Below are 27520 nucleotides of genomic sequence, written 5' to 3'. Positions count from 1 at the left end.
GATCGCAAGTTCAAGGCCAGCCTCCGCAGTTTAGCGAGGCCCTAAGCAAGACCCTGTCTCAAAATAAAAATTAAAAAAGAATGGGAATTTGGTTTAATGATTAAGGGCTTGTACAATCCCTGGTAACAGAAAACAAAACAACAAACCAAGTCTAAAATTCTGACGTTTTAAATTGGAATTCTAAGACTGATAAATTGTTGAATATGTTACAAATACTTAAACTAAATACATAAAATACCACAACAAATAATACTAAGATTTTGATGCATTTCTTTTTCTTTTTTGGCAGGGGGTGGGGGGACTTGTTGGTGGGATTAAATCTAGGGCCCCTGTGCTTTCTAAGCACATGCTCTACAGACATTGAGCTACATACCCAGCCCCTCATTTCTTAATTATTTTCTTATTTTTAAAATTACTTCATTTGCATTCAAAGTTGCTTATTCTTATTGTATTCAGTAAGAATGTGATTATGTCATCCCATGTAATTTTGGTTTTAATCTTTCACTGATAATCTGAATTTATAATTTATAATCTTACTGATTTTTTAAAAATGATCGAAGAGGCCCTGGCCAGAATACTGCATTCTTTCCTATAACCCACAATTACTAGGCCCCTCGCCCTTTGTCATTGTTCTTAAGTGGGTAGTTTCTAGATTCTCATTCTCTTTTTTTGTTGCACCAACTTATTTAACGTCTTTATTCTGAATTCTCTTCATATTCTTTTGTTTTTTAGGGCTATACTTAACATATTTCTCTTATGGCCTTTTTTTGACTCTGGTTTTGACACAGAGGTTTTGCCAATGACATTTATCCTCCTTTTTTATTACTCACAGTATCTAGTACTATGTTTACTTGTGGGTTCTTCAAAAATAATGATTTTTTTTTAAATGATAAGAAATAATTGAGGTTAAGATCTTGCATACTAGATTGTGGAATTGTCAACAGTATATAATAATAGTAATTATTGTCCTTTCAAAGCACAGACAGATTCTGATGTATTGAAAGTGGTCTGTTGGGGGCAGTAGAGCACACAGCTGTAATCCCCCAGTGACTCAGGAGACTGAGGCAGGAGGATCCCAAGTTCGAGGCAAGCCTCAGTAACTTAGTGAAGTCCTGTTGAAAGATAAAAAGTGGGGCTGAAGTTGTGGCTTAGTGGTAGAGTGCTTGCCTACCATGTGTGAGGTACTGGGTTCGATTCTCAGCACCACATATAAATAAATGAATAAAATAAAGGTCTGTCAACATCTAAAAATATTTTAAAAAAGAAAGAAAGATAAAAATGGTTGGCAGAGAAGCTCAGTGGTAGAGCACCCCTGGGTTCAATATCTAGCAGCCCCCTCACCCCAATCAACTGCCCTGATGTTTTGAAGAAAGCATTGTGTGGGGATTATTTGGACTTGATTCCAGGCGTAGATTTGTCAGTGTCTAGTGTGATGACTTGAAAACTCGGAACCTTTTTAGGTGTTGTTTTCATGAGGTCATAAAATATGGTGGCTCCTACAGCTCTCTAGTTTCTAACTAGCAATTTAAAAAAAAAAAAAAATTTTTTTTTTTTAGAAGCCCATCATCTGTAGAAAGCCAAAACACAGTTGTCATGAAAATGTGATCATCTATATTTCTGAGGTGAACATTTACCAAGACCACATATTAAATTCCAAGGTTGCTATCTTTGCAATGTTAAGACATAAATTAGAGAAAATGGTAAAGTCTCATTTGTAGTTTTTGGAATTTTTAAACAAAATTTATTTTGGATAAATTTTGTTGTACTTCAGTCTTCAGGTGAAAGTGTTTTTAATATACAAAGTTTTTGACATCCTTTATGCAACAATATTTTTCCAATAACTTCCATTTGGACAAGTTATTTGAGGGGACTTGCTTGTTTGTATTGTGGCAGTGTTATATGCTTAGGTAGAAAAGACTTTTTTAAGTATCAGGAGTTTTTGGAATTTGTACTACTTACAAAATACACTTGGGAAGGACAGATCATAATGAAAAAAACATCTGAGTTCCTGAGTCACCCATTTTCCCCTCCCAGGTTCTGCTAGTTTCTGTTAACCTAGTTTTTAATAGTAAGTAGCTTTTATCTTCTATGTCTTTACCACAGACTACATATATGCATATATTCTTTTGTTTTCTCCTTTTATAGAAATAGCATACTGTCTGCATTGTTCTGAACCTTGCAATTTTCATTTAGTGTCTTTGTGATCATTCTTCCTGACCACTAAAGGAATCATACAGCTGTATGATTGTATGATCTTTCTTTTAGAAACAGTAATTAACAGGCAAAGATCCCAAATAGAGATTCCCTTTCCAGGCCCAGCAAACAGTTTTAAGGTTAACTCTCATTTGTCAGATATCGAATGGTTGTTTTGTTTTGTTTTGTTTTGGTTGTGCTGGCCCTTCAACTCAAGGCCTCATGTATGCTAAGCTCATGTGCTGTCTGGGCTACATCACAAACTCCCAAAGAATTTTTTTGGTGGAGGGGGGGTACTTGGAATTGATCTTGGGGCCTCCTACATGCTAAGCAAGTCCTCTGCCATTGAGCTATATCCCTAGCTCTTTTTTATTTTGAGACAGGGTCTTATTAAGTTGGCCAGGGTAACCTTGAACTTTCAGTCTTCCTGACTTAGCCTCCTGAGTCATTGGGATTATAAGCATGTACCACCACTTACTAGTTAAGCATGAATAAACTCCGAAAAAATAATACAAAATAACATACAGTTTTAAGAAATAACGGTCTTTTCAGGATTTTTAAAACCCTTATGTGTCTTTCTCTTTCTCTCTTTTTTTTTTTTTTTTTGAGTACCAGGGATTGAACCCAGGGCACTTAACCACTGAGCCACATCCCCAGCCCTTTTTTGTATTTTATTTAAAGACAAGGTCTCACTGAGTTGCTGAGGCTAGCTTTGAACTCTTGATTCTTCTGCCCCTACCTCAGCACCCCCAGCTGCTAGAATTATAGGCATGGGCCGATACATCTGGCTCTCTTTTTATCTGTTGTAACATATTAAATTATATGTTCATGCTTCTTTATAGTTTCACCATAAATGTATGTAACTTATTTTACATGTTATTGAACTTTAAAAAATGAATTAATTCAACATACTAAGAGAGGTATATGTTGATGTGTTAAGTAGTTCATTCTTTTTTATTGGTGTATGGTATTTCATTGTAAAATACCTTAATTCATTGTCTTTCATATTTTGAATATTTTTAGACTTCATTTTATCTCTACTTTTGGCATTGAGAGTATGCCCTTTTATGTCTTTATTTGCTTTTTGACACAGTCTACCTCCAAATTATACTATCCTACTGTATATAATAATGGAATATATAATGATAGATAAGTTCATTCTTACCTTTCTGTGTAGGTGTAGTTTCGCTACCTGATTTCTTTTTCTGCATTTAAAACCATTTTCTTTTTTTTAACTAGCTTTTGTTGTACCTCAATGTTACTTTCACATTTTCTTGGCTTGTATTTGCTGAGTGTTTTGTTGGTTTGTAGTTTATTGTGTTAAGAAAAAAATACCAGCCATTATTCCTTCAAAAAGTGGGTTGTCGCCTTATTTTGGGTCTCTTAATTAACATGTTAGACTACTTGATTTTATTTTGCATGTCAAAAATATATTTTTTAGACACTTTTTTTTTTTTGTTTGAGTTTCTATGTCTTCAGGTCACTAATAGTAGTTAGCTTCTTTTATATACAACCAGTGAATTTTAAATATTGCTTAAATTTGTTTATTTTATGGTATTGGGGATTGAACCCAGGGGTTCTCTACCACCATATTCCCAGAGCTTTTCATTTTATTTTGAGATGGGGTCTTACTAGATTGCCAAGGCTGGCCTTTTCTGCCTTAGCTTCCCAAGTAGTTTGAATTTTAGGTGTGTGCTACTGCACACACCAACCAATGAATTTAAAATCTCACATTAAAAAAAAAAAAAATTTAAAAATTTTTTACAGACTGCATTTTGTTTCACTGTACACAAATGGGGTACATCATTTTGTTTCTATGGTTGTACATGATGTAGATTCATACCATTCTATGTAATCATACATGTACATAGGGTAATGATATCTGTCTCATTCCACAATTTTGCATACCCTGTCTTCCTCTCATTTCTTTCTACATAATCTAAAGTTCCTCCATTCTTCTCTCACTCCCCACCCCCATTATATATCATTTTCCACCTATCAGGGAAAACATTCGGCCTTTGGTTTTTTGGGATTGACTTTTTTTGCTTAGTAGTTCCATCCATTTATTTGCAAATGCCATAATATTATTCTTTATGGCTGAATAATACTCAATTGTATATATATATACACCACAGTTTCTTTATCCATTCCTCTGTTGAAGGGCATCTAGGTTGGTTCCACAATCTGTTGTGAATTGAGCTGCTGTAAACACTGACACGGCTGCATTACTGTAGTATGCTAACTTTAAGTCCTTTGGGTATAAACTGAGGAGTGGGATAACTGGGTCAAAAGGTAGGTCCATTCCAGGTTTTTTGAGGATTCTCCATACTGCTTTCCAGAGTGGCTGTACCAATTTGCAGCTCCACCAGCAATATAAAAGTGTGCCTTTTTCCCCACATCTACACCAACATCTATTATTGTTTGTGTTCTTGATAATAACCATTCTAATTGGAGTTAGATGAAATCTTAGAGTTGTTTTAATTTGCATTTCTCTTAATTACTAGAGATGTTGAACACTTTTTCACGTATTTATTAATCACATGTATGTCTTCTTCTGAAAAGTGTCTGTCTACTTCCTTGGCCAATTTATTGATTGGGTTCTTTGTATTTTTGGTGTAAAGTTTTGTAAGTTCTTTATAAATTTTGGAGATAAGTGCTCTGTCTGAAGTGCATGTGGCAAAGATTTTCTTCCACTCTGTAGGCTCTCTTTTCACATTATTGATTATATCCTTTGCTGAGAAAAAGCTTTTTAGTTTGAGTCCATCCCATTTATTGATTCTTGCTTTGATTTCTTATGCTTTGGGAGTCTTGTTAAGGTAGTCTGATCCTAAGCCGACATGATGAATATTCGGGCCTACTTTATTTTCTACTAGGTGCAGGGTCTCTGGTCTAATTCCTAAGTCCTTGATCCATTTTGAGTTGAATTTTGTGCAGGGTGAGAGATAGAGGTTTAATTTCATTTTACTGCATATGGATTTCCAGTTTTCCCAGCACCATTTGTTAAACAGGCTATCTTTTCTCCATTGTATGTTTTTAGCTCCTTTGTCTAGTATGAGGTGACCTTATTTATGTGGGTTCATCTCTGTGTCTTCTATTTTGTACCATTGGTCTGCCTGTCTCTGTTGGTGCCAATACCATGCTGTTTTTGTTACTGTTGCTCTACATTATAGTTTAAGGTCTGGTATTGTGATACCTCCTGCTTCACTTTTTCTGCTGAGGATTATTTTGGCTATTCGAGGTCTCTTATTCTTTCAGATGAAGTTCATGATTGCTTTCTCTGTTTCTATGAGGAATGTCATTGGAATTTTAATTGGAATTGCATTGAATCAGTATAACACCTTTGGTAGAATGACCATTTTGACAATGTTAATTCTGCAGTACTTGCAGCTTGTTAGGAAAAATACTAAGGAGAGTTCAGATATTTTCATTTTCTCATTTACAAAGAGCAGCTTATATTATAGTAGTCTGTGGCAAACCAGTTCTACATAGAACAATGGAGAATGGCGTTTAGAAACCAAAATGAAGACTCTTAAATGTGCTTATTGCTGCTGGATTTCTGTCCTGCTTAGTGGACAGCAGTCAGGACTTCACCATCACAGGGTTCATTCTATTTGTCTTCTATTTCTTTCTGGTACTTACTTGATCATTTCTTCTGTCTGTAATCAGTCTCTCTTTGCTGTCCCCTCAACCCCTCTGCATTCCACTTGGACTCTGACTCCAGTCTGCCCCTATTCATGCATAGCCTAATCTGGGCCACCTCTACTCTCTGCATGCTTAATTCACAAATCAGAAATTTGAAATGCTCAGAAATCAGAAACTTCTTAAGCCTGGACATGATTTTCAAAAAGTTTTAGATTTTGGCAATTTTGGAATCTGAAGTGTTTTAGATTTTTGGAAGTTTTTGGATTTGGGATATTTCCATAGATTTCACTCCGTGAGAGCCAAATATGCAAATATTCCAAAATCTGAAGAACTCCAAAGTCTGAAACATTTTTAGTCCCAGGTATTTTGGACAAGAGATACTCAGCCTTTAGCTTGTATTTGTATTTTTTGTATTATGAGTATTTTTCTGTGGTGCATTTTTTTCAACCAAATGGCAAGGTGACTTTTATCAGCCCTTCCTTCATATCATTCACATCTTTCTATTGTAGTAACTTACTTTTCAATTTCTCATTCTTTGGTTTCTATGCGTGACACCTAACCTAGTTCAGTGCTTAAGTACATGTTTAATAGATGAATGGGGAAAATTAGCCTATATCTGAGGTCTGATTGACATTTGCATCATTTTTTTTTTTAGCCTGTTTCTCATTAATATGTGGAGCAAGTAGGTTAAAAGAAAACCTATTGAACTTGTTTCTTACCTAAAATGTTAAGATTTGGTTACTCTTTTTCTCCTTTTCTGACAGGCAGTTTGTCACAGTTTGTTGGTTATCCCTGCTCGGAGTCAGAGCTTTGACATCCTGCAAAGTGCCATCAGTAAGCATTTGGTAAATATCTTTAAATTTTTTTTTTTTTTGTCTTAAAAAATAAAACCAATTTAATAGTTAACATTGAGTTTGTCAAAGTCAAAAGAGATAGTGTTTGGAATTCTAAGCTTGAGGATAGCATTGCCTCTCATAGCATGATGTAGTTTCTAAGAAATGAGAAATCCTCTTTATTTCTAGCTGTTACTGTGACCTTGGGGAAAATCCCTTCTTTTCCTTTCTACATCTGTGAAATAAGGTCCCTTAATATTATACTTCAGTTCTGTTTTGGTTTATAATGCTCTCGTAATTTGCATGTGCATGGTTTTGTGTATTGGGAACCCAGCAGACAGATCAGAACCTGGGTTCCACCTAGGTAGTTTGGATTCTAAGGCTTGGTTCCTGGAAGCAGGAGAATGAGCCTTAAGATTGACTTGACTTCCCTTGGCTGTCTTTTGTCCCCTATTAGTATTAAATTCAGAATAGGCATTCCTCCTTTGTTGCTTTTAAGTTCCTCCAATGTTTATACTTTGATCTTTCACTTTTTATAATGTGTTACACTGCACGGGAGAATTCCAAAATTTTATCTTCCCCAAAGACTCACTCGTTTGGATAATTTTATAGGCACATCTATACTCCCCCTTTTTCCTTTAAAATACTATTTCTCTTGAATTAGAGAAAGAGTATTTCTTTGAATTTCTGGTACTTTTTTTTTCTCCTTGCTATCAAACTTCCAATTCTTATACCTGTGTCATCAAAGATATCTACCGTTTTTTTCCTGTTGCCACCTCAGAGGGTCATGCTTTCCTTTGACTGCATTCATTATCCTAGTAAAAGATCAATATGCCAGCCAGGCTTGGCCACCATTTTCAGACAGCCTAATGGAAGAGATTAAGACCTCAGAATTTACAGGCTTTTAAAATGATTACATGACAGTAGTTTTCAGGAGATTGAAATTAGGTTTCTGTACAGTTACAAGTTAGATTTTACCTTAATGACAGTGTAGTCTAGATGAATGAACACACCATAATGACCCTTATTTGGCCTTCCAGGGTTTCTTGACTGTGAAGCAGTCAAGTGTTACATACAGTAATATTTTCTACCCACTCCTCTAAAGGCATTTTCCTTATTTGTGTCTGAATGACTAAATCAGAAGGCAGGAAAAGGCTAAAAGTAAAATGAACTCTGTACATTTAACTACCTGGGATGGAGTTGTGGTACCAAATTCCAGAGTTTTCTAGTCTGCAAGGTCAAAGTTTTTAACTGGGATTGTTGATATCAAGATTTTCTTTGGTACATGAAATAATCCTTTAAAATAATGTTGTTTTGGTGAGCAGTAGAAATTGTAATGTGAAAAATTTTAGAAGATTTTATCATGAAGGGGAGGCAGTGGATTGCATTAATAGTATTTCTTGGGCTCAGTAGTAGAGCACTTGTATAGCAACTTGAGGCCCTGGGTTCAATCCCTGGTACTACTTTAAAAAAAAAAAAAAAAATCTTGTTTTCAAAGTTATTTGTCAATTAAATTCTTAAAGGGAAACATGACCTTCAGGTCCAGCAGGTGGTGTATGTTTTGTGTATGCTAGTTTTTAGTAGAAGTGATTTACGGTTGACTCCAGTTAACAGGTTTTGGTTTTATTTGGGGGATGGGAACTTTTGTGAAGGGTAATTAATCTCATTTTTCTCTGCTCAGGTTGGGTTGACTGTAATTCCAGACAGCACGGCCGGCTGTGTTTTTGGTGTTATCTGTAAGCTCCTGGACCATACGTGTGTAGTTAGTGAAACTCTACTGCCATTTCTGGCTTCTTGTTGCTACAGTCTTCTTTATTTTCTGCTCACTCTAGAGAAAGGGGAAGCAGAACATCTAAAAAAGAGGTAATAGTTTCTTTTGTTTGTTTTTAATCTTAAATTTTTCCTACACTTCCCTTCTCCTCAGATAAATTGGGGTGAAAGAGAATTAGATTTTAGAAATACTATAAATTATCTTTTAGAAAGTTTGTGTAAACCTAGCTTGTTTTTGCTTAGTTCTGTTATGAATCCTCTGTGTTGTAGTGAGAATTCTTAGTTTTTTTGTTTTCTTTTATAAATTCTGTAAGTTAGATGGCATTATAAAGTTTCTTGAGCCCTTTCCCTTATTAACATTCCTGTGGGTCTAGGAAAATAAAAAATTCTACTCTTAAGAGAATGGACTGTTACTCAAGCCTTTGTATTTTGTTTTGGGCTTCATTAGAGCTACCAAAGTGGAATATAAAATTCTTGGGTTTAAGAAAACTGTTCTAAGATGCTAGTGATTTTAATTAGCCAGTACTTTTGCTCCTAGGTAATATTCAAACTAGACCTTGTAGGATAGTTTGGAAAATTTCACTTCAATTTTTAAAAACTGTTCCCATATTTATATTCTTAAACCTAGTAAGATTCATTGTGGAAGGTTATTTTAAAAATCTTGGCAAGTGACCAACATGAGAAAATAAAAATTCACCTGTTGCTAACATTTTGATATGTGCCTTTCTGGTCTCTTATTTTTCATTTTTGTTCTTTTTTTTTTTTTTTTTTTTTTTTTTTCTTGGGAATAGAACCCAAAGGCACTTTATCACTGGGCACATCCCTAGTCCTTCTTTTTGAGATAAGGTCTCACTGAGGCTAGCCTGAACTTGAGATCCTTCTGCCTCCACTTCCCAAGTTGCTGGGATGTACAGGCATACACCACAGAGCTCAGCTTTTTTTTAACATTTGTGTCATGAAAATGTATCATACACACTGATTGTATAACACTTATATACTTTGAGTATAAACTGAACATTTTTCAACTAACCCCTACACTTAGAAACAGAACATCAATCAATACATTCAGTTTCATGCACCCTCCACAGTTAGATTTCTGTTCTACCCCCACCCCAATCACTTTTGTGTTAACTTTGTTGCCTTTATGAAAGAAAGGATATTTATAAGAATCATATGTATATGTATTACTATTATTTTTGGTCTGATTCACTGTCACTTGTGAGATTCATATTTCATTCATTTTTATTTCTCTACTAGGGGGTCAGTCAGGTTCTTTCTCCGAAGGGTCAGATGTTAAATATTTTAGGTTTTATGGGCCATAATGTCTCTGTCACAGCTACTCAACACTGCTGTGGTTGTGTGAGAGCTGCACTGGATAGTATGCAGAGCGGTGCATGTGGCTGTGTCTCAGTTAAACTTACACATAGAGTCTGTGGGTTAAGTTTGGTTTTGGCACTAACTGCCTAACTACTCTACAGTATTTTGTTATATGAATGTACCATAATTTACCTATTTTACTGTCTACACTCATTTGGATTTTTTTCATTAAGAGAGTGTATGGGAAAAAAATAAAAAAGAGAGAGTGTATGGGACTGGGGTTGTAGCTCAATGGTAGTGTACTTGCCTAGAATGTGTGAGGCCCTGGATTTGATCCTCAGCACCACATAAAAATAAAGGTGTTGTGTCCATCTACAACTTAAATATATATATATATATATATATATATATATATATATATATATATGAAAGAAAAATGTGTGTGTGTATATGTAGAAAATGTGTATCTCACTTTAAACATACTATGAAATTGACATAGTGAACATAGGTTTGATATCATTTTCATTCATCATCAGACTATGTCTGATAGGTCAAGAAAAGGTTTTTTAAATCTCAAGGAACTTTTCAAGGTTCTAAAGATTTTATAGTAAGATCTCTACTTACACACTGTGTATATTCTTATCTGTCACTTTCTGTTACTTGAAATACAAGCTCCTTTATTAAACACTTATCTGAAGTTTTAGATCTTTTGTATTTTTAGAGAAGAGTATCCTGCTTACTTTATGTGGTAGGACTGAACTAAATTCAGTGTGCTTTATACTTGTTGGCCTGTTGAAAGTGCCCAGTTTTGTATGGATATTGGCCAAGTTGTTAATACACCCTGTACATCAAGATGGCATTAGTCAGAAGAAAGTGCTCATAGCCAGAGTCAAAAATACTTAAAATTCCCTTTTGAGCTATCCCTTTACCACTGAAGAAGGCATTTGTAAGATCACAAAAGGTGAGAGTGCCCAAATGACTGGAACCTTTGATTTTACAAGTGCTGGCCAAAAAGTTCAGAACTGTCCACCAAACCTTGAAGATACTATTCTGTTGATTTCTTGGCTCTTTGTTACTAATGAAAAATTACCTGTTATTCTGAGCCCTCTTGGTTTGTAGGTTAATACCCTTCAATTTTAATTTTCTCTTTGTATTGTAAATTGAGATGTGTCCTACTGTATATTTGTGATTTATCTTGCTGGAGACTTGGTGTGCTCCTTCAATCTGAAGACCAATTTTTTTCCCCTTCACCCTGGAAACTTCTGTTGTTAGTTCTTGACTATTGTCTCCTCCCATTGTTTCTCTTCAGTTCTTTTCAAAAACTCCTTTATGTGTAGGAAGCTTTATAGTTTCCAGCTTGCTAATTCTTTCAGCCTTCCCTTTGAACATTTATTTTATCTAATATTGTTTGGTTTTCTTTTGGATTTGTTTCTGTTTTGGACTTTTACTTGGCGCACTCTAAATCTTATTTGCTTATGGTTTATTGGTGTTGCTTTAAAGTTCCCATCAGTTTGTTCTTTTATCTTTTTTCCTCTGGTGTGGGAATTCTCCCTCATTTTGGAGAACAAGTGGGGCTCTGGAGATTATATTTCACAGGGTTGAACTAAATCCTGTGTCTTGGGCTTCATACCTTTTCTCTAAATGTGCCTTTTAAAAGTGTTCTGGAGGTTTATGGAGGCCTCCCTGTGGGATAGTATAACATTAGCATTTTCTTGGCTTCCCACAGTATGCAGGGAGCCCAGTTCAAGCTCTTTGCCTGCTATAATTGGGGTCTGAACCCTCAGCTTCCAACATTATTAACTCTTGAAAATTCCAGCTCCCAAATACCACATTATCATGTACCCTATTGGGTATCTCTCTGGGAATTCTTTCACTGTTTGTGGCATGTAGAAGTTTCACCCATTTATGATTTTACATCCACTTTAATTAACAAAAGTAGAAAATGAGTTAGTCCTGTGCTATATAATGTCATTTCTGTCAGTGAGGATTATGTATGCAGTAGGGGTCCCATAAGATATGGAGCTGAAAAATCCCTATCACCTAGTAACACTGTAGCCATTGTAATGCAGCACATATTTTTGTTTGTGGTGATGCTGGTGTAAGCAAACCTACTGCACTACCATGGTATAAAAGTATGGCACATATGATTATGTATAGTATGATACTTCATAATAAATGGCTGTTATTGGTTTGTGTATTTACTGTATTAATTATTTTAGAGAACATTCCTTTAAAAAAAAAAAAAAGGCAAGAAAAGAAAGCTAAAACACAGTATGCTGGCAGCAAGCCTCATTTTTCTTGTGTTTAATCCATCTCTGGATTGCTTTCAAAGATTGTGCTCAGTGATCCCTACCATCTAGGTTTGTGTAAGTGCATTATAATATTCACATGACAAAATTGCCTAATGATGCAGTGTTCAGAATGTATCCCAATTGTTAAGTGACATATGACTGCATATTCGACCATTATAGGAGCAACTTGTAAATACCCAAGGGCGGGTATTATAAATTCAGTTGGAACCAAAGCAGCCTACTCTAGTCTTCCCTAGATTGTATGATCTTTATCTCTATACCTGTGCCTCATTATTAACTATGTCTAGAGTCTTTTCTCATTGCATGTGGCTTTGCCAGCCTCACTGCGTCAGTCAACAGACTGAATAAGGACCCTTTAAGTAAGGGGGGTCTCTTGGCCTAGAGGTGGATTCATTATCCATCTTAGTTGCCATTGCTATATGTGAAGTCAGGGAGGTTGGCCGTATGGGGAAGGGGCTGCTCCATCACCTAGAGGGTAGTAAGCTTCTCTTAAAAGACGGGACTAGGAGGGTTGTACATTTGTGAACAGAAACTGCAACAGACTAAGGTCAGAGCCTTTACCTCCATTTAATTGACACTCTTCTAGAATGTGGTTAGACTAACTACAAGTTTATTAGTCTGTACCATAAACCATTTTTTGCTCTTGTTCTGTAAAGATACCAGGAGAATGATGATGTTTACTGGCGTTTGGATTTACCATTTCTGGCTTCCCATGACTTTCTGTTGCAGTTAATAGTTCCTGTCTTAGACTAAAGGTTATAAGCTAAAGTTTTGTGAGTTTTTTTTCTTCCTTTTTTACCAGTGGGATATTCTTCTTATTCTGATGTTTTTTTACATTGTATAATAGTTAAATAGTGTCCATTGTTCGGTATCAGGGGTATGCATGTATAGAGCCTTTTGTTCTTGTCTGGTTCTGTTTTATATGATTACTAGGGCTTGAAGAATGTCTTGTTTAATCCAGGAAAGTACTGATTGCTAAGCTTCCTGGAACCCACAAGATAGGTGAGAACAGCTAATTCTTCATTGGATTTACTTATTTAGTTCTGATTAAACCCAATTCTTTTTTATTATGGTTTGTGGCAGTTTATCAAGAAAATGCTGACTCTCTTAAAAGGCCACTTTAGTTGTGGGGAATGTGGAAAGGACACTTTCCCTGTGTATTTTGGCTCACTGACTGACTTCTTTCTTGATAGGGACAAGCTGTGGGGGGCCTGTGTCTCCATCCTGGCTCTCCTGCCTCGAGTTCTCAGGTTGATGCTGCAAAGCCTGCGCGTGAACAGAGTTGGGCCTGAGGAGCTGCCTGTTGTGGGCCAGCTACTTCGCCTGCTGCTTCAGCACGCACCCCTCAGGACTCACATGTTGACCAATGCCATCTTGGTGCAGCAGATCATTAAGAATATCACGGTAAGAAGCACAACAAGAGTAGGCTCATGGGAGAGGTGAGGTGGGGTTCCTGCACATGGACTTAAGCCCAGTGTGATGATTGCTAAGTACACACACTTAATGAAGGTGCTACCAGGCAGTTTAGTTAGAAAAGGTGCAGTCATCAGAGGCGTTCCTACCTGGACTCTATGTTGTTTAACAGGGATCACTTGGCAAGTTTTTTTTTTTTCCCCCTTACCTATCCAGGTTTGTTTTCCTACCTGTCAAAAATGGGAATAATGCCTTTTTTGTGTGTGCCTTTGAGTTTTGGTGACCATAAATAAGATTATCCAAGGACAGTATTTAGTTTACGTGACATTTATTTGCCCACTAAATGTTAGCCATCATTAAGGAAGGAAATTATTTAGTAGCAACTTCAGGCCAATTTCTAATCACTTAGTTCATTGGATAGGAAGAGAAAGTAGTCAAGCTTTGTCTACTGGGTGGCTCTTGCCTTTGACTAGATCTGTTTTGGGAGGTAACTATTTTCTAGGGTTCCTTTTGTGTTTTTGTTTGAGAGGGTTAAAAGGTGTTTTGCAGAGGTGCTTGGGGTTTATTCAATGGTACATACAGCCTATTATGTAATATAGATCTTAACATAGGTGCTCATTCTGAATTTTTGGAATAGCGTTTGTAGAAGTAGTGGACATGACAGTGGCATATAATTCAGAACCCGTAGAAGGAAAGAAAGAACTTGCATTATTCCCATATTGGAGAATCAGCCTACCTCTATAAAGAGATAGAAATTGTCAGAATTATTCTCAGTTGCTGTTAATGCAAAGATTATGAGGCACTAGAATGCCAAGGGGAGAGGATCACAGGTTTAGGAGTGGTTGATGGTGAAATTTCATTAGTTCTCAGCATGTACAGGAGGGAACAGACTCACCAAGAAACCAGTAATACCCAAAGACATAGCTTACTAGGTAGGAATTTTCAAAGTCTTGGTGCTGCTCAATTAATAGTTCCTCTCCCCCCCGCCCCTTTTATAGATGGGGGGATACCGTTGCCTAGATTTTGAGAAATTATGTTTAGGTGTGAAAAGTACTGTCAGGTGACAGTGATTTTAGTATGATTCTCAAAACTACTCTTGTTTTTCTCTGCAGACACTGAAGAGTGGAAGTGCTCAGGAGCAGTGGCTCACGGACCTACATTACTGCTTCAGTGTGTATATCACTGGGCATCCCCAGGGGCCCAACGCGTTGAGTACAGTGTATTGAAGAGATGTTGTGGTACCTACTGTTTGAAATTGTTTATTCACATCTATCTTATTTTGAAGAGAAACTGATGTAATAGATGTTTGTCAATAAAGCTGAACTTTTAAAGAAGTTTTTGAACCTTCCTTTGCAAAGCAGTGTGTGTTTGTTCCCATTGAAGCTCAGGCTGGCTTCCTGGAATAGTACATATACATGAGATAACCTGATTACAGGTAGTAGTAGTACATTTTACATTTCATGAGAGCTAAATATTTACAAAATACAGAATGGTAGTATAGTACCTTCTATTGTTTATCAACATATTAGCAAAATCTTTGTGATCCCATTTAGATAAATACCATTCTTTTCATAATTTTGAAAATGTAATTATTAAACTAAAAATCAAGGTAATTAGGTAAACACGAACTGCTCTTTTACTGTTTGCATGGGCGTGACACTGATCTTACAGAAGTAACTAAAAAAAGTCATGAACCCAGTTTACAGTTTGTGCTTCCTGTCTACATCCCCATAGCAGTCTTATCCCTAAAAAATGTGAAAGGGCTCACAGTCACCACGTTTCATTTATATCAGGTGTTCTTCGAACTAGAATTTGTGTGGTTTTCCCTGCCAGCCAATAGAAAGGCATTTTGAGAAGACTGCTCACCTCTGCAAGCTGGTCAGAAAGTACAAGTGGGATGCGGAGGCCTGAGTTAGCATCTTGCTGCATGAGACCTGGCTTATAAATAACCCTACCTGACTGACTGCTTGATTCTGACGCTGGTGGTGCTAGGCCCTGGGAAGGCCATTCAACAAGGAAGGATATGGCCCTACCTGTGGCCTTCAGAGGCTAACATGGGAACTGAAAAATGCAAAGAGTCAAGAGAATGTACTTAAGTTCTTTTTTCCAAATACAAACACTGGGACATAATTCTGATATAAAATTCAAGACCAATAATGTTGGAGTAACAGGATATGGTATCCATTAGGAAGTTTGTTATGTAGATTTCATGCAAGCAGTGAAATGATGCCTGCTGGGCAGGTAAAGCGGAAGACAGGTTCCCTGTCTCATTTAGGTTCATCACTTGAACTGGGAAATGAGGCCTGCACCAGCTAGCCCAACCCAGCAGCCCCTGCAGTGCTCACTACATTTACGTTACAGATAATTATCAGTTCTCATTTTCAGCCGTGTTACCTGTGATGAAGGCACACAGCTAGGTAGTAACGCATAGGCAGTCTGTCCTGGTTCTCTCTGTAGGCTGAGGTGATTTACAAAACAGCACTGGTAAAAGCAGAGGAATCACTGGATATTTTCTTTCAGTTATGACATTTTCAAGATAATAAGGCTTTAGGCATGGATATTAAAGTTTTCCCAAGACGTAAAAGACAATCCATCCACAGAGAATCAGAACTCTGCATAGCTATTCATCTTTCTCCACAGGCCATCAAAGCTTTGGTTTGCTTTTTGATTTTGTAGCTGACTGCAGGTTATAAGAAAAGTTCTTCGATCTTCCACTGTTCTCAAGGAGCTGTATACACTGCAGATTGCTCACTGTTAAAAACAAATACCAGATAGGCAAGTTAATTTTAATGCTGAAGGGAAGACTTCCTTGGTGCTAAGGAAAAAGAATTTAGGTTTTGCTATCCCTAGAGCCAAATAAGTTGATGGGCCAGTTTGCCCCAGAGGCAGGGAGACTCGCTGGCCTTGCATTTTTCCTCTCAGCTGTAGGGAACATTTCTTCAAGGAAGCACCTGGATTGGGCGGAAACAGGTGTTTGAGGAGCTGGAATTTGAACTTTTGGTCTTCAGTCTGCCTGGAATAACTAATGTTCTCTCAGAGTGTCTCTTACATGACACAGTGCATACTTGCACCATCTTTTAGTTTCCCTTTCCTATTTGTTCCAGAAGATAAAATTTGAAACCTATTTATACCCTGAAGGTGGATAGACTGATAGACCAATAGGCATATCAAATTCAAAATGGATTTTAGAGGTCTTTTTATGACCTTGAAATAACAAATTTATTGGATGCCACTGTCAGAAAACAGTGATAACTGACAAATGAGGATACTGAGAACTCATATGGCTGGGAGACCCTGCTGAAGCCATATTGCTATATTTTGCTCCTAACCCTGGAACACAAAAGCAAATCTGAGATGTAAGTTTTAAAAAGTAGAGCACATGCCTTTATTTTTCTCTCCCAGTTTTATAACTGCAACAAAATTATTTTTAAGTGAATTAAATGCTTTTGAAACTCTTGTATGCTTTCGGCTGCCCTCAATATAACTGGAATTAATCACCTGCATACCCCTGTACAGGTGGCAGAATATAATGGATTTACACAGGGGCATCATTAGCAGTGTTCACATAAGCTATGGTATTCCATTCACAGGTATGGAATGTTACAGTAATCTCTGAGTTTTAAAGAAATGGTCCCAAGTATGTAAGTGTCAATAAGAGGCTATGTTGATAGACTTGTGGGTGGCTTGCAGGGGGCACTGTGTAAGACTGGGGAAAGTAGGGAGTTTATCTTGTCTCCTAAATGGATGTATGGAAACACCCACAAACTGCATTTTGATACATTTTTCTGTTTCTTCTTTTTCAAGTAGCAGAATAACTAAAACTTTAGGGGTTGGGGAGATAGCTCAGTTGGTAAAGTGCTTGCCTTACAAGCATAGGGCCCTGGGTTAGATCCCCAGCACCTCAAAAAAAAAAAAAAAAAAAAAAAAAATTTAGTTGGGCATCTCCCCTAGTTGGGGTGAGAAGAACGTACTCATGAAATATTTAAACATCTACAATGTGCCAAGTAATTTTCTGGATAAGATCAATGAGCAAAATCAGAAAATTTCTAGCCCCGTAAGGATTCTTAGGGCAAAAAAGTGAGTTTTTTTTTGGGAGGGAGGTGCTGGAGATCAAACGCAGTGCCTCATGAATGCTAGGCAAGTGCTCTACCATTGAGTCACATCCCCAGACCTGAACTAACATTTTTTTTTTTTTTATTCAAAGTGAACACCAAAGTTAATGTTCTTTCCCTTTTTGGTTTAATTGGTTATCAGATTCCACCATTCACAAACTTGTATGTGTATCCAAGTCATGCCCATTTTATGGAAATTATTTCACTTATAGACATGTTTTCTGTATAAAACATAACAGACCTCAGCTAAACTAGCTAGCACTCTGCCTGACCAGCGTCATTAACTGGCTGATGCTTCATGTAGGTGGGTTTGGCCCTGACAAAACCTGTTCCCTCCAAGTTCAGGTTAGGGGAAAGATTCTCTTTATTCATATCTGGCTTCAAACCAGTCAAGAAATATAAGTAGGACAAACAAGTTGCTTGTTATGTGAAGCTCTAAGAAACCATTAAGATGCTTTGAATTTGTTTACTCTGTCCCCTCACTAAAAACCTTCCATGGATCTTCGTTGTTTAAGGATTTCTGGTAGTACTAGATTTGTTTTTCTCTTAAATCAGAGTGAAAAATGATCTGATTATCTTTACTAATATTATTCTAAATAATACTTTCTGGTTGTTCTAGCTGACAGTTCTGTTGTTGAAATATTCAATTCAGTTAAGAAAAAAGAAGGTCTTTTTACATAGAACCATGGGGTTTGATTCCTTTGAAAGTTTGTAACTATCCCACCCACCAGCTCCCTGATCAGCCTGCCTGGGTTACATGAGTTCCCTAATTTATGAAAGGTTTGGCAGTAATTACTCTGTCCCCCCACCTCCAGGTTTTCCCCTCATCAAAACCTAAATGAATGCTAAAGTTCATGCTGACAGTCATTGTTCACCTTCCCAGCTGCACTCTGCTTCTACAGGATGACTGTGGAACAGGGGCTGGGGCCACGGGTTGCCATAGCCACTGTGAGATACACTGGACCTGGCATTAGCTGCTGACAGCACTGAACTTATCACCCACTTTTAATGCTGCTGTGAAGGAAGGGGCACTAAGTAAAACTCTTGTCTTGTGGCTGCAAAGAAGACGGCTGAGCACCTGAGTGAAAGTGTACTGTTGAGCCTGAGTGGAATGTGCCACTGATGTTCTGTTCATGGTGCTCTTTGGTAAGGACATGGGGGATCTTCAGGTGACACCAAATGGGCCAAGGACTTCCAAAATTCATTTGAAGAAAGGCATTATTTTCTTTATATGAACAAGCATTAAAAATGGCTATGATAGCTACCATTTATTGTTTCTACTGAAGGTAAGATTAACAGCTTTTAGATGTGAAAATGATTTGCCTCACAGAGGCACATACTGACGGCAGTGATCCCGTGAAAGGGGGATAAGAGCACTGTATACTTGAAATGACCATTGGAAGACCCTGGCCACCTCTGTTCCAATGTCTCCTATATTTGGGAAGGAAACAAATAGAAAAACCCTTCGCATGTTTTCTTCCACCTGCTTCAGGTGCCTTACCTGAATTGAGATGCAGTGCAGGAGGGGCTTTTGAAAGTCTTGTGGGATGATGATGTACTTTTCCTTCTAGAGAACAACCTGAAATCAACCAACAACAGTCATCTATCTTTGACCAATGACAGTGTGGCCTGATCAAATTCTGAATTCCTCATTGAGGTAAGGGCTTGAGCTACCAAGATAGAGTAGGTGTGGCATGGAAGTACAGATGGATCCTTATCTGAAATGTTTGGGAGCAGAAGCTTTTCAGATTTGCGGGCACAAGTTCACTAGATGGGCATTCCTAATCCCCCAATCCCAGATTGGAAATATTCCAAAGTCTGAAACGTTGGAATGCTCAGCTGGTACCATGTAGGTACCAACCAAGATTTGAGATTTTGTTGCTTGAACTGCAGGAGATCTTTCTGAAGGTGCTCAACTTTTCTGGTGGGGAGTTAGCCAGAACTTTCTCTGCTAAGTTTATTTGGATAAGCTCTCTCCAGTGCTGAAAATGTTTCAGTTTCAGCAATGTATCTGCTCGACAAGTATTCATTCACTATAGAGGATGGGCCTCAGGCATTCCATAGATGAGCAACCCTTCTACTAGGTACAGGCAGACAGGGTATGAGTCTAGAGTTGTCCAAATGGATAATGTAAGTTGGGGGACATCCAAGCAGAGCTCTAAAGAGGTTCAAAGGATGAGACTATCAGTCAGGGAGCCCAGAGAAGAATCTTTTGGCTGGAAGGCTCTCTGAGCTGTGATGCTAGAATGCCTCATGAGACCAGTTATGACACAGAATTGCTGGAAGGGAGGCAATAAATGGGGTACTGAAAATTTTGTGCTCAGAAGTAGAATAAGGAAGTTTTCTGAATGGTGGTGTGCCCAGTGTAATTAAATCCTATTTCAGATTCGGCTGTGGCACCCTGGGGGTGCTTGTACACCAGAGTGCCCAGAAGGACAGTTACCATAAATCTGTTTGAGCACTGAGTGCCTAGTGGATTTGGTGCCTGAGATGCCCTTGGATGGGCTCTTGGGAACCCTGATGACTGCCATGGTCTTTGGGAGCTTTAGTTCCAGTTCTTTCCTCCAAACCTGGAGGAGCAATGCTGTGCATTCGTGACTCCATTTGTGCCCATCTCCAGCTCCAGGCTGCTTCTGGTGCAGCAGGTGGGACAGGTGCTTTCTGAGCCGGTAGCTGGTGGGGCGAGAGGAGAGGAGAGGTTTAAGATCACAGTACTAAGAATGACAGGCTTCTTTCAGTTTCTTAGAAGCTTTAGGAATAGTATTTGCAGAACTCCTGGGAGGTACCTTCCAGCTCCACTCCTGGTTTCAAAGGGGGCATGTTGAATTTGAGTTTTCTCTCTTCCCATCATGAAATACTAACTGAACTAGGATCCACTCAGGTGAGTCCTGCCCTCGAGAGACTCACAGGTGAGGGAGGCAGGCTGAGGCGGAAACCAGTGAGTGCGTGGAAGAAACACTATGCGAGAACGAGGAGCTGGGCACATGGGGACACATGTAGCGGTTTGGTAGGCTTCCCAGGGGTGCTGTGCACTGTGCTGTGTTTTCGAGGATGAGGAGGAGCTTACCAGGCAGAGGAGGGCCCTCTGCATGGGGCTGGCTGCCCTGGGAAGGGGCCTGCAGCATTCTAGGCACTCTCCCTGTGACTTAAGGCCCTGGGAGGCAGACCTTCCAAGGTTTGGAGAACCAGGGTCACTTACAGAAGGCCACACAGCAAGAGCCGGCAGAAACCAACATTCAGAGCCAGTATTATCTGGCCCAACTGCCAAACACTGCTAAGGACTTTGTCTGATTTCCATACATGATGGGGATTCAAAGGGTTTTAAGAAGAGTGACAGCAAGGTGCAGTGGTCTATGCCCATAATCCCAGTGACTTAGGAGGCTGGGGCAGGACAGTTGTGAGTTTGAGCCCAGCCTGGGCAACTTAGGGAGACCCTGTATCAGAAGATAAAAAATAGCTCAGTGTTAAAGTACCCCTGGGTTCAATCTGCAGTACCCCCCTGCCAAAAAAAAAGTGGCAAAGGTAAAAGCAGCATTTTACTAAGAATATTCTGCTGAGGAGTGGAGCTTGGAGTGGGGAAAGATAGGCAGGGGAATGATGGCAGTATTTACAGCTAGTCTTTACTTGATGCTTTTTATCCCCTGTGCACCCAAACTTACTGGCAACTACAACTGTTCGGAACCCTGTCAGGGAGAGCTGTATCCGGGTACTGCATCAACTACTCTCCGAGAACCTAGAGGAGCAATAGGCCCATGCCTGGTGTTAGAATACGCCACACAGGAGAGTCTTCCCAAGACTGCCCAGAACTTGCAGCACTTGGTGCAGCCCTCCCTCCTTCCCAAGGGCTGATTTGAGCAACTGGCAGGATTCTTCTTTTCTTTTCCTGAAGAGTGATAAACCATAGCATCCCTCAATGTGTCCCACCTTTCTGAAAGCCAGTGTTAGAGAAGAACTAGGGAGAGAGGGCAATACTGTTCCATAAAGGCTTCTTATGTTAGAGGTGCTGAGCATCTCCCCATCCTCTGGTCTTCTGGGAGGCCTAGATACTAGTTGAGGCTGGGGAGAACTTCAGCTTTCAGTGGCCACAGTTCTCCCCGATCAGCTCTGGTATGGAGACTAGATCTGCATCCAGGGAACTTGAAGGTTCTTGGGGCAGAGGAACAGGCCCCATTCTCCCTCCTCCAGAAGAACAGACTGTGGGAATTCAAATATGCCCCATAGTCCCTTTAGGCCATGGGTTCAGGGGTCTTCCTGCTGTCTAGTCTATCCTTGGTTATTTATCTCAGAATATGCTACAGAAAGCTGTCAGAAAGGGGCTTCCACATATTAGGTAATAAATGTTTTAAACAGTAGATTTCCAGCTTAGCTTGTCCAGCATTTGGTTTAAGTTTTCACAACAGTCAAGGCTTCATTGCTAATAAAACTCACACTTAATTTTAAAAGACTAGGTTTCATTTTCTTGAGGTCCAAGGTCAATCTGCTCATCCATTGTTGCCTATTTTCCAGCTCACTTTCTGTGTCCTGTCATGTCTCTTATAAAGACACTCTGCATTCACTGAGCACTAAGTACCAAGACCTATCCCCTATGCTGTTCCTCACTATTCCTTGGTTTTGGTGTCAGACACAGTTCCAGGACAGCACTTTGGGGGCCTGTTATTTTTAAAATGGAAAATACAGTTACATTATAACAGAATCAACAAAAGTGTTTTCACCCACCAGATGTGGCGCTCCACAACATGTGGCATCCCAGAGACCCTTTGGGAGTTGATGTTTCTTAGAACTGCACAATGGTGCAGCCAGAGGGGGCCTGGATAATTGCCTTTCCAGATGGGCATGCCAGACTATGAGCCCACTGTTCCAGAGAGGAATGACTGAAGGCTCATTTGCTAGTCTGGATACTTATTGACAGGACCTGTCAGCTTCTGACTCTTCAAAGGACAGTCTGAGAGGGAGACATTTCAGCTAGGGAACAGATGTGGGGCCTGAGGAGGTAAACCTTGCCAGCTTGTTTAGATCCCAGGTTTCAGCCAAAATACTTAACAAAAAGTCCCTCTGGATGGTAGTGCATGTCCTAGTGTAGCTTCCCATGGAGGGGAGCCATGGATGTTCCCATCTGTGGCTTCAGAGGGAGACTCGGCTCAAAGCCAGCATTGGCACTTACTAGTTCTATAATGTTAAGTTGCTTAGCCTCTTTGTGCTTCAGTTTCCTCATTGTGGAATAGGGACAAGAATAGTAGCTACCTCAGGGTTATTGGAAGAATTAAATGAATTAAAACCTATAAAACTAGAGGCTGGGATTGTGGCTCAGTGGTAGAGGCTTGCCTAGCATGTGTAAGGCACTGGTTCAATTCTCAGCACCACCTGTAAGTAAATAAAGGTCCATCAACAACTAAATTATTTTTTAAAACTACCTATAAAACTACTTTGGGAACAGTGTCTGGCACAAGTGCCCAATAAATGCTAAACGAACTACTAGTATTAACAATGGTAGGCATAGCATAACAACATCACCCCAACTCTGGACTGATCCCGCGGGTGTGTGAGCACCCTCCAGGCAGCTCTTCTCTAGCCTGCTGTCAGGTGAGGAGCAGGAGGCTGGCCTCCAATGCCCTGTCTTGGCCACAGCAGGAACACTTTGTTGTAAAGGGTAGGCTCTCCAGTGTCAGTCAAACAGAGGTTCAAGTGCTGGATCTGCACAACTATGCTGGATAACACAACTCAGTTTCCTGAGTGGTTTGCTTATCTAAAATACAGAACTCCCCATCTCTGTCATGATGGCCTTCTGGTGTGGCTGGGAGTTCGCATGTGCTTGAGCAGACCAGATTGCCTAGCTCTGGTCAGGCAGTCTTTGGCATGATATTTCCATTGGCTTCTAGTGGGACCTCCCACAAACTTATCTTGCTCTCTTCTCTCTCTGCTCTCTTCTTCCTTTTTCTGTGAACATGGGCCTGGAGACTTGGTGCACTTGGGCTTGCAGAGATCTACTCACTTTACCACCCCATCAATCTTCCTCTCCTCAGAGATGGAGGCCATGTAACTCCCACCAGTCAGCAATGGACCCAAGTCATCACCACAAGGCCTAACATGGACTGAGGCCCCTGTGGGGGCCTGCAGTGTGATGGAGACTGAGACAACTTATAGCAAAGGACCTTTCCAGTCCTCTGGAGAGGTGTCTGTCTCTCATACTGGGACACTGCCCCAACCTTTTAGGATAACTTCCACCTAACCCACAGCATCTAACCCGTACTGAGCTTGGTAGATGCTCAGATAGGTTTATATAATAAGTTTCAGAAACTCCACTACATCCAAACCTTGGTTTAGGTATTTGAACTAATAAAAAAAATATGCATGTAGTGCTAAGTGGTTTAGAATTCACAAAGTACACATTACTTCATTCTAGTAACCCATCATATAAATAGGATAAGTGCAGCAACTGTTAAATCCTGTTTTACAGATGAGGAAACTGAGGGTCAAGGAGGCCAAGTAGTATGTAAATGACTAGGACATACATGTGAATTTCATGGGTCAGCTCCATAAAATTGGTCTTGTGATGCCCCCACATGGAATTCACTGAAAAACATCAAAGCCCAGGAAGAACCAAAGAGGTGGCAGCCCCTCATGCTCCTACCTTCGCCAGGCACGCTGGATGATGGTGGCTGCCTTGTTCTTTTTGCGAAACAGCTCTTTCCTAGTTCTTTCTCTCTGGATTATCTGCAGTCGGAGCTCTACAGGGAGAAGGTCAATATTCACACTCTGCCCAGAGAGGGGACCAGATGCTGGATCAGTCTCCTTAGATACCTGAACATCCTCAGACAGGGTAGATGTCCCCAGTTTCCTGGCTCCTGACCTCATCTCCTCTGTGCTCTGTGGCAAATCTGAATAGACCCCTCCTGGGAGCTTGTCCTGTGTCACTCTGTTTCTTGGTGTGCGATGGTGGAGAGGATTCTGCCCAGCATGAGTAACCTCCCCCCTGGCACTGCCAGGCCGGCTGGAACCAGCCGGGGAGCACCTTCCTCTGAGCTCTTGAGGGTGCCTTTTCTGGGGGGCACTTCTGGCCTTGGGTGCTGCATCATGCCGCCTGCTGGACTTCCAGTGGCCGTCCTGCTGTGGAATGTCCTCTCCTTTCTCATCAGGTCTGGCTCCCCTGATACAGGGGGGCTGCTTCAAGGTGCCTTTCCCCCTTTCACACCGCTGCTCACCAACTGTCTCGCCTCTGGTCTTCTCAGGCAAGGAGACTCCCAAATGCCTGTCTCCCTCACTGTCTTCATTGGGTCTGATGCAGACACAGGCAGAGTGGCCTTTAGAATGTTCCCTGGAAGTTTCTTGGGGAGACGAAAAGGGGAAAAATATTTATTGTCCAAAATTTGCATAGTAGGGCAATTCTGTTCATTTGCTCACATAAAACACTCAGACCTGCCTATAGCGTCACCATGATAGTGGTGATTATGATGAGGAGAAAACCTGGTCGACTTTTCTTTTCAGCAGTATGATAGACGGATAACCTGACCGCCTTCACTCACCAGCAATGCCAACTAAAATAAAACGAATGTCCTTCTAGAAGCACCTTCATGGCTATGAGAAAATAAAGGAAATCCCTGGAGGCTGAAAACAAATAGAAAACTGAACATCAGAGCAATAAATGTGTGCAAGTCAGCCACTGTCGGGGCAGGTAGTAGTGGTGGGTGGACAACGGGCGGTGGTATTAGATCTCTGGTTGTGTTTTAACAGCCAGAAAAGAACAAAATGAGGCCTTTAAGGCAGAAAGTTAACTAGAATGAAGACCCCGCGTGAATCATGGCTCATTTGCTTTAGGAAACGAGAGTTCAATCACAAGTCCGTTTGCCTGCTCTGGGACATGATGAGGAAATTTGGTATCGGTCTAGATTCTGGATTGGGTAAAGACTTTTCCATGGGAATTTGAAACCAAAGTTCCATACCTCATGTGGGTTTGGTATTTATTCTTTTTTATTTTTTGCTGTTCAGAGATGCTTTTACAATTCCAAACAGTATTTCCCATCAGTTTTAAAAAGCAATTGACAAAAAGTTCTATTCTATTACTTCTACTTCTAAATATCTAAAAGGACTAGATATTTACATAACAACTTTTCCACTAAGCACACAGCATTGGTAAATAAAATTGCACATGTAGCAATGAATATAATATGAAGTATTTTTTAATATGACCATTTTGTCCTCCTCCCTTCCTTCTATTTTCAGTACAGACAGATGTATGGTATTTATTTATTCTTAATTCATATGAGATAACCTAAAAAATGGTTTCAGGATGTGATATCCAGGATATCTCATAAAGGCAAAGACAACATTGGCTTAGTCCTCAACTGGATACACAAAGGGGTCCTCTGAAAATGGCTTCATGGTCTGAAATTCTAAAATGCATGGGGGCACAATCTAACATGAGCAAAAAAGAATGAACATGTAGCAAGATCAGCTCTCCCAGAATTTAGTGTACACACACTAATTGATTAAACAAAAGAAATGGAAAATATTAGAAAAGAATAGATATATTTGAAAAAGAAGTAAGCATAACATGTAAAACGAAAAAATTTCAGTATGGGAATTTCTGCTTCTATAATGGCAGAATTATAAGCTCTCAGAATTGGAGAGCTGTGCTCTCCAATATTGAACAGAAATTTATAAATGACCCATAGGAAGGCACTGAAGAGCTAACAATGCAGAAAAAATAAAGAATCAAGATTCAGAAGGTTTCAGCAACCCAGACTGATGAGTAAGGCATGTGGGGGTACATATCCCAAGGCTTCGGGGACAAAACACAGAGCAGAACCTACTAGCAGTGTTCTTTTGGACTGGGACCTGAGAAGGCTATACCATAGAAAATAAGGTGATCCTTGCAGGTCTGAAGCCAGCTTTGCATCATCTCTGTTCTGGGAAGTGGATTAAGGCAATTGGGGATTGCAAGAGCTCCTACCTGCCAGAAGCTAATGTGAATCCTATCTCGAAGAAATTACTATCGTCTGAGGCCTCAAGTCATTTCTATAGTTTTTTATATTTAATGTTTGGCACTAAATCAAAAATATATGGGCTCACGAGAAGATAAGGCAACAAAAGAGAGGGCGAGAATGAGAATGAATAATGAAACAGGTTATCCAAATAATGTTTTCAGAAAGAGACTTCAAAATAACCATTCTTAAGTGCAAGAGAATAAACTATGCTACTCTTCATGTGAGAAAGAAGGGAAGGTAAAAAATATCCATATGTACTTACTTGTGCAAAAGAAATATAGATAGCATAAACTAGCAGTGAAACAGACTGATTTCCTATGTGGGGAGTGTGGGAAAGGGTGGAAAGTAATTAAAACAAGATACAATTATACACCTAGTAGGATGGTAAAAACCCAGAACACTGGCAATAGCAAATGCTGGTAGGAATGTGGGGCCACAGGAACTTCATTTATTACTGGTAGGAGTGAAAAATGATTCAGCCACTTTGAAAGAAGAGTTTGGTAGTTTCCTGCAAAGCTAACATGCTCTTATTACAAGATCCAGCAATTATCTTCCTTGGTCTTTATCCAAAGAAGTTGAAAACTTTTGTTCACACAACCTGCACAGGAATGTTTAGAGCAGCTTTATACTTAATGGCCCAAACTTGGAGGCAGTCAAGATGTTTTTCAACAGAGAGATGGATAAATATACCATGGCACCTCCAGACAATGGAACACTACACAACACTAAAAGAAGAAATGAGATGTCAAGCTATGAAAAGACATGGAGGAACATTAAATGCATACTACTAAACAAAAGAAGGCAAGGTCACATGCTGTGTTATGGTTTAGATGTAAGGTGTCCCCCAAAAGCTCACATGCGAGACGATTGCAAGAAGGTTCAGAGGAGAAATGATTGAGTTTTAAGAGTCTTAACCCAATCAGTGATTTAATCCCCCGATAGGGGTT

The 27520-nt window shown here is 39.5% G+C and overlaps 2 protein-coding genes across 6 annotated transcripts in view; one reads left to right on the top strand and one right to left on the bottom strand.

Annotated features, from left to right (window-relative positions):
- Positions 1 to 14837, top strand: part of TEX10 (testis expressed 10) — a 44579-nt gene extending 29742 nt beyond the window's left edge. Inside the window, exons 12-15 of the mRNA XM_079112266.1 lie at positions 6600 to 6680; positions 8350 to 8531; positions 13261 to 13471; positions 14593 to 14837. Coding sequence (XP_078968392.1) covers positions 6600 to 6680; positions 8350 to 8531; positions 13261 to 13471; positions 14593 to 14706 — 588 coding nt within the window. The 3' untranslated portion in view covers positions 14707 to 14837. The remainder of the gene's footprint in view (positions 1 to 6599; positions 6681 to 8349; positions 8532 to 13260; positions 13472 to 14592) is intronic.
- Positions 14838 to 15567: 730 nt separating this feature from the next.
- Positions 15568 to 27520, bottom strand: part of INVS (inversin) — a 157657-nt gene continuing 145704 nt past the window's right edge. For 3 of the 5 annotated variants that reach the window (XM_079112227.1, XM_079112226.1, XM_079112229.1), the window contains 4 exons: positions 24221 to 24914; positions 20036 to 20265; positions 19094 to 19171; positions 15568 to 16231 (listed from right to left, as the gene is read on the bottom strand). In XM_079112227.1, coding sequence (XP_078968353.1) covers positions 16125 to 16231; positions 19094 to 19171; positions 20036 to 20265; positions 24221 to 24914 — 1109 coding nt within the window. In that variant the 3' untranslated portion in view covers positions 15568 to 16124. Of the gene's footprint in view, positions 16232 to 19093; positions 19172 to 20035; positions 20266 to 24220; positions 24915 to 27520 lie in introns of those variants that run through there. The other 2 variants (XM_079112228.1, XR_013759493.1) reach the window with 2 other exon arrangements.

The sequence above is a fragment of the Sciurus vulgaris genome (assembly GCF_902686455.1).
Source record: "Sciurus vulgaris genome assembly, chromosome: 15".
NCBI classification, from domain to species: domain Eukaryota; kingdom Metazoa; phylum Chordata; class Mammalia; order Rodentia; family Sciuridae; genus Sciurus; species Sciurus vulgaris.
Note: the sequence above shows the minus strand (reverse complement) of the source record. Positions and strands in the feature narration are given on the sequence as shown.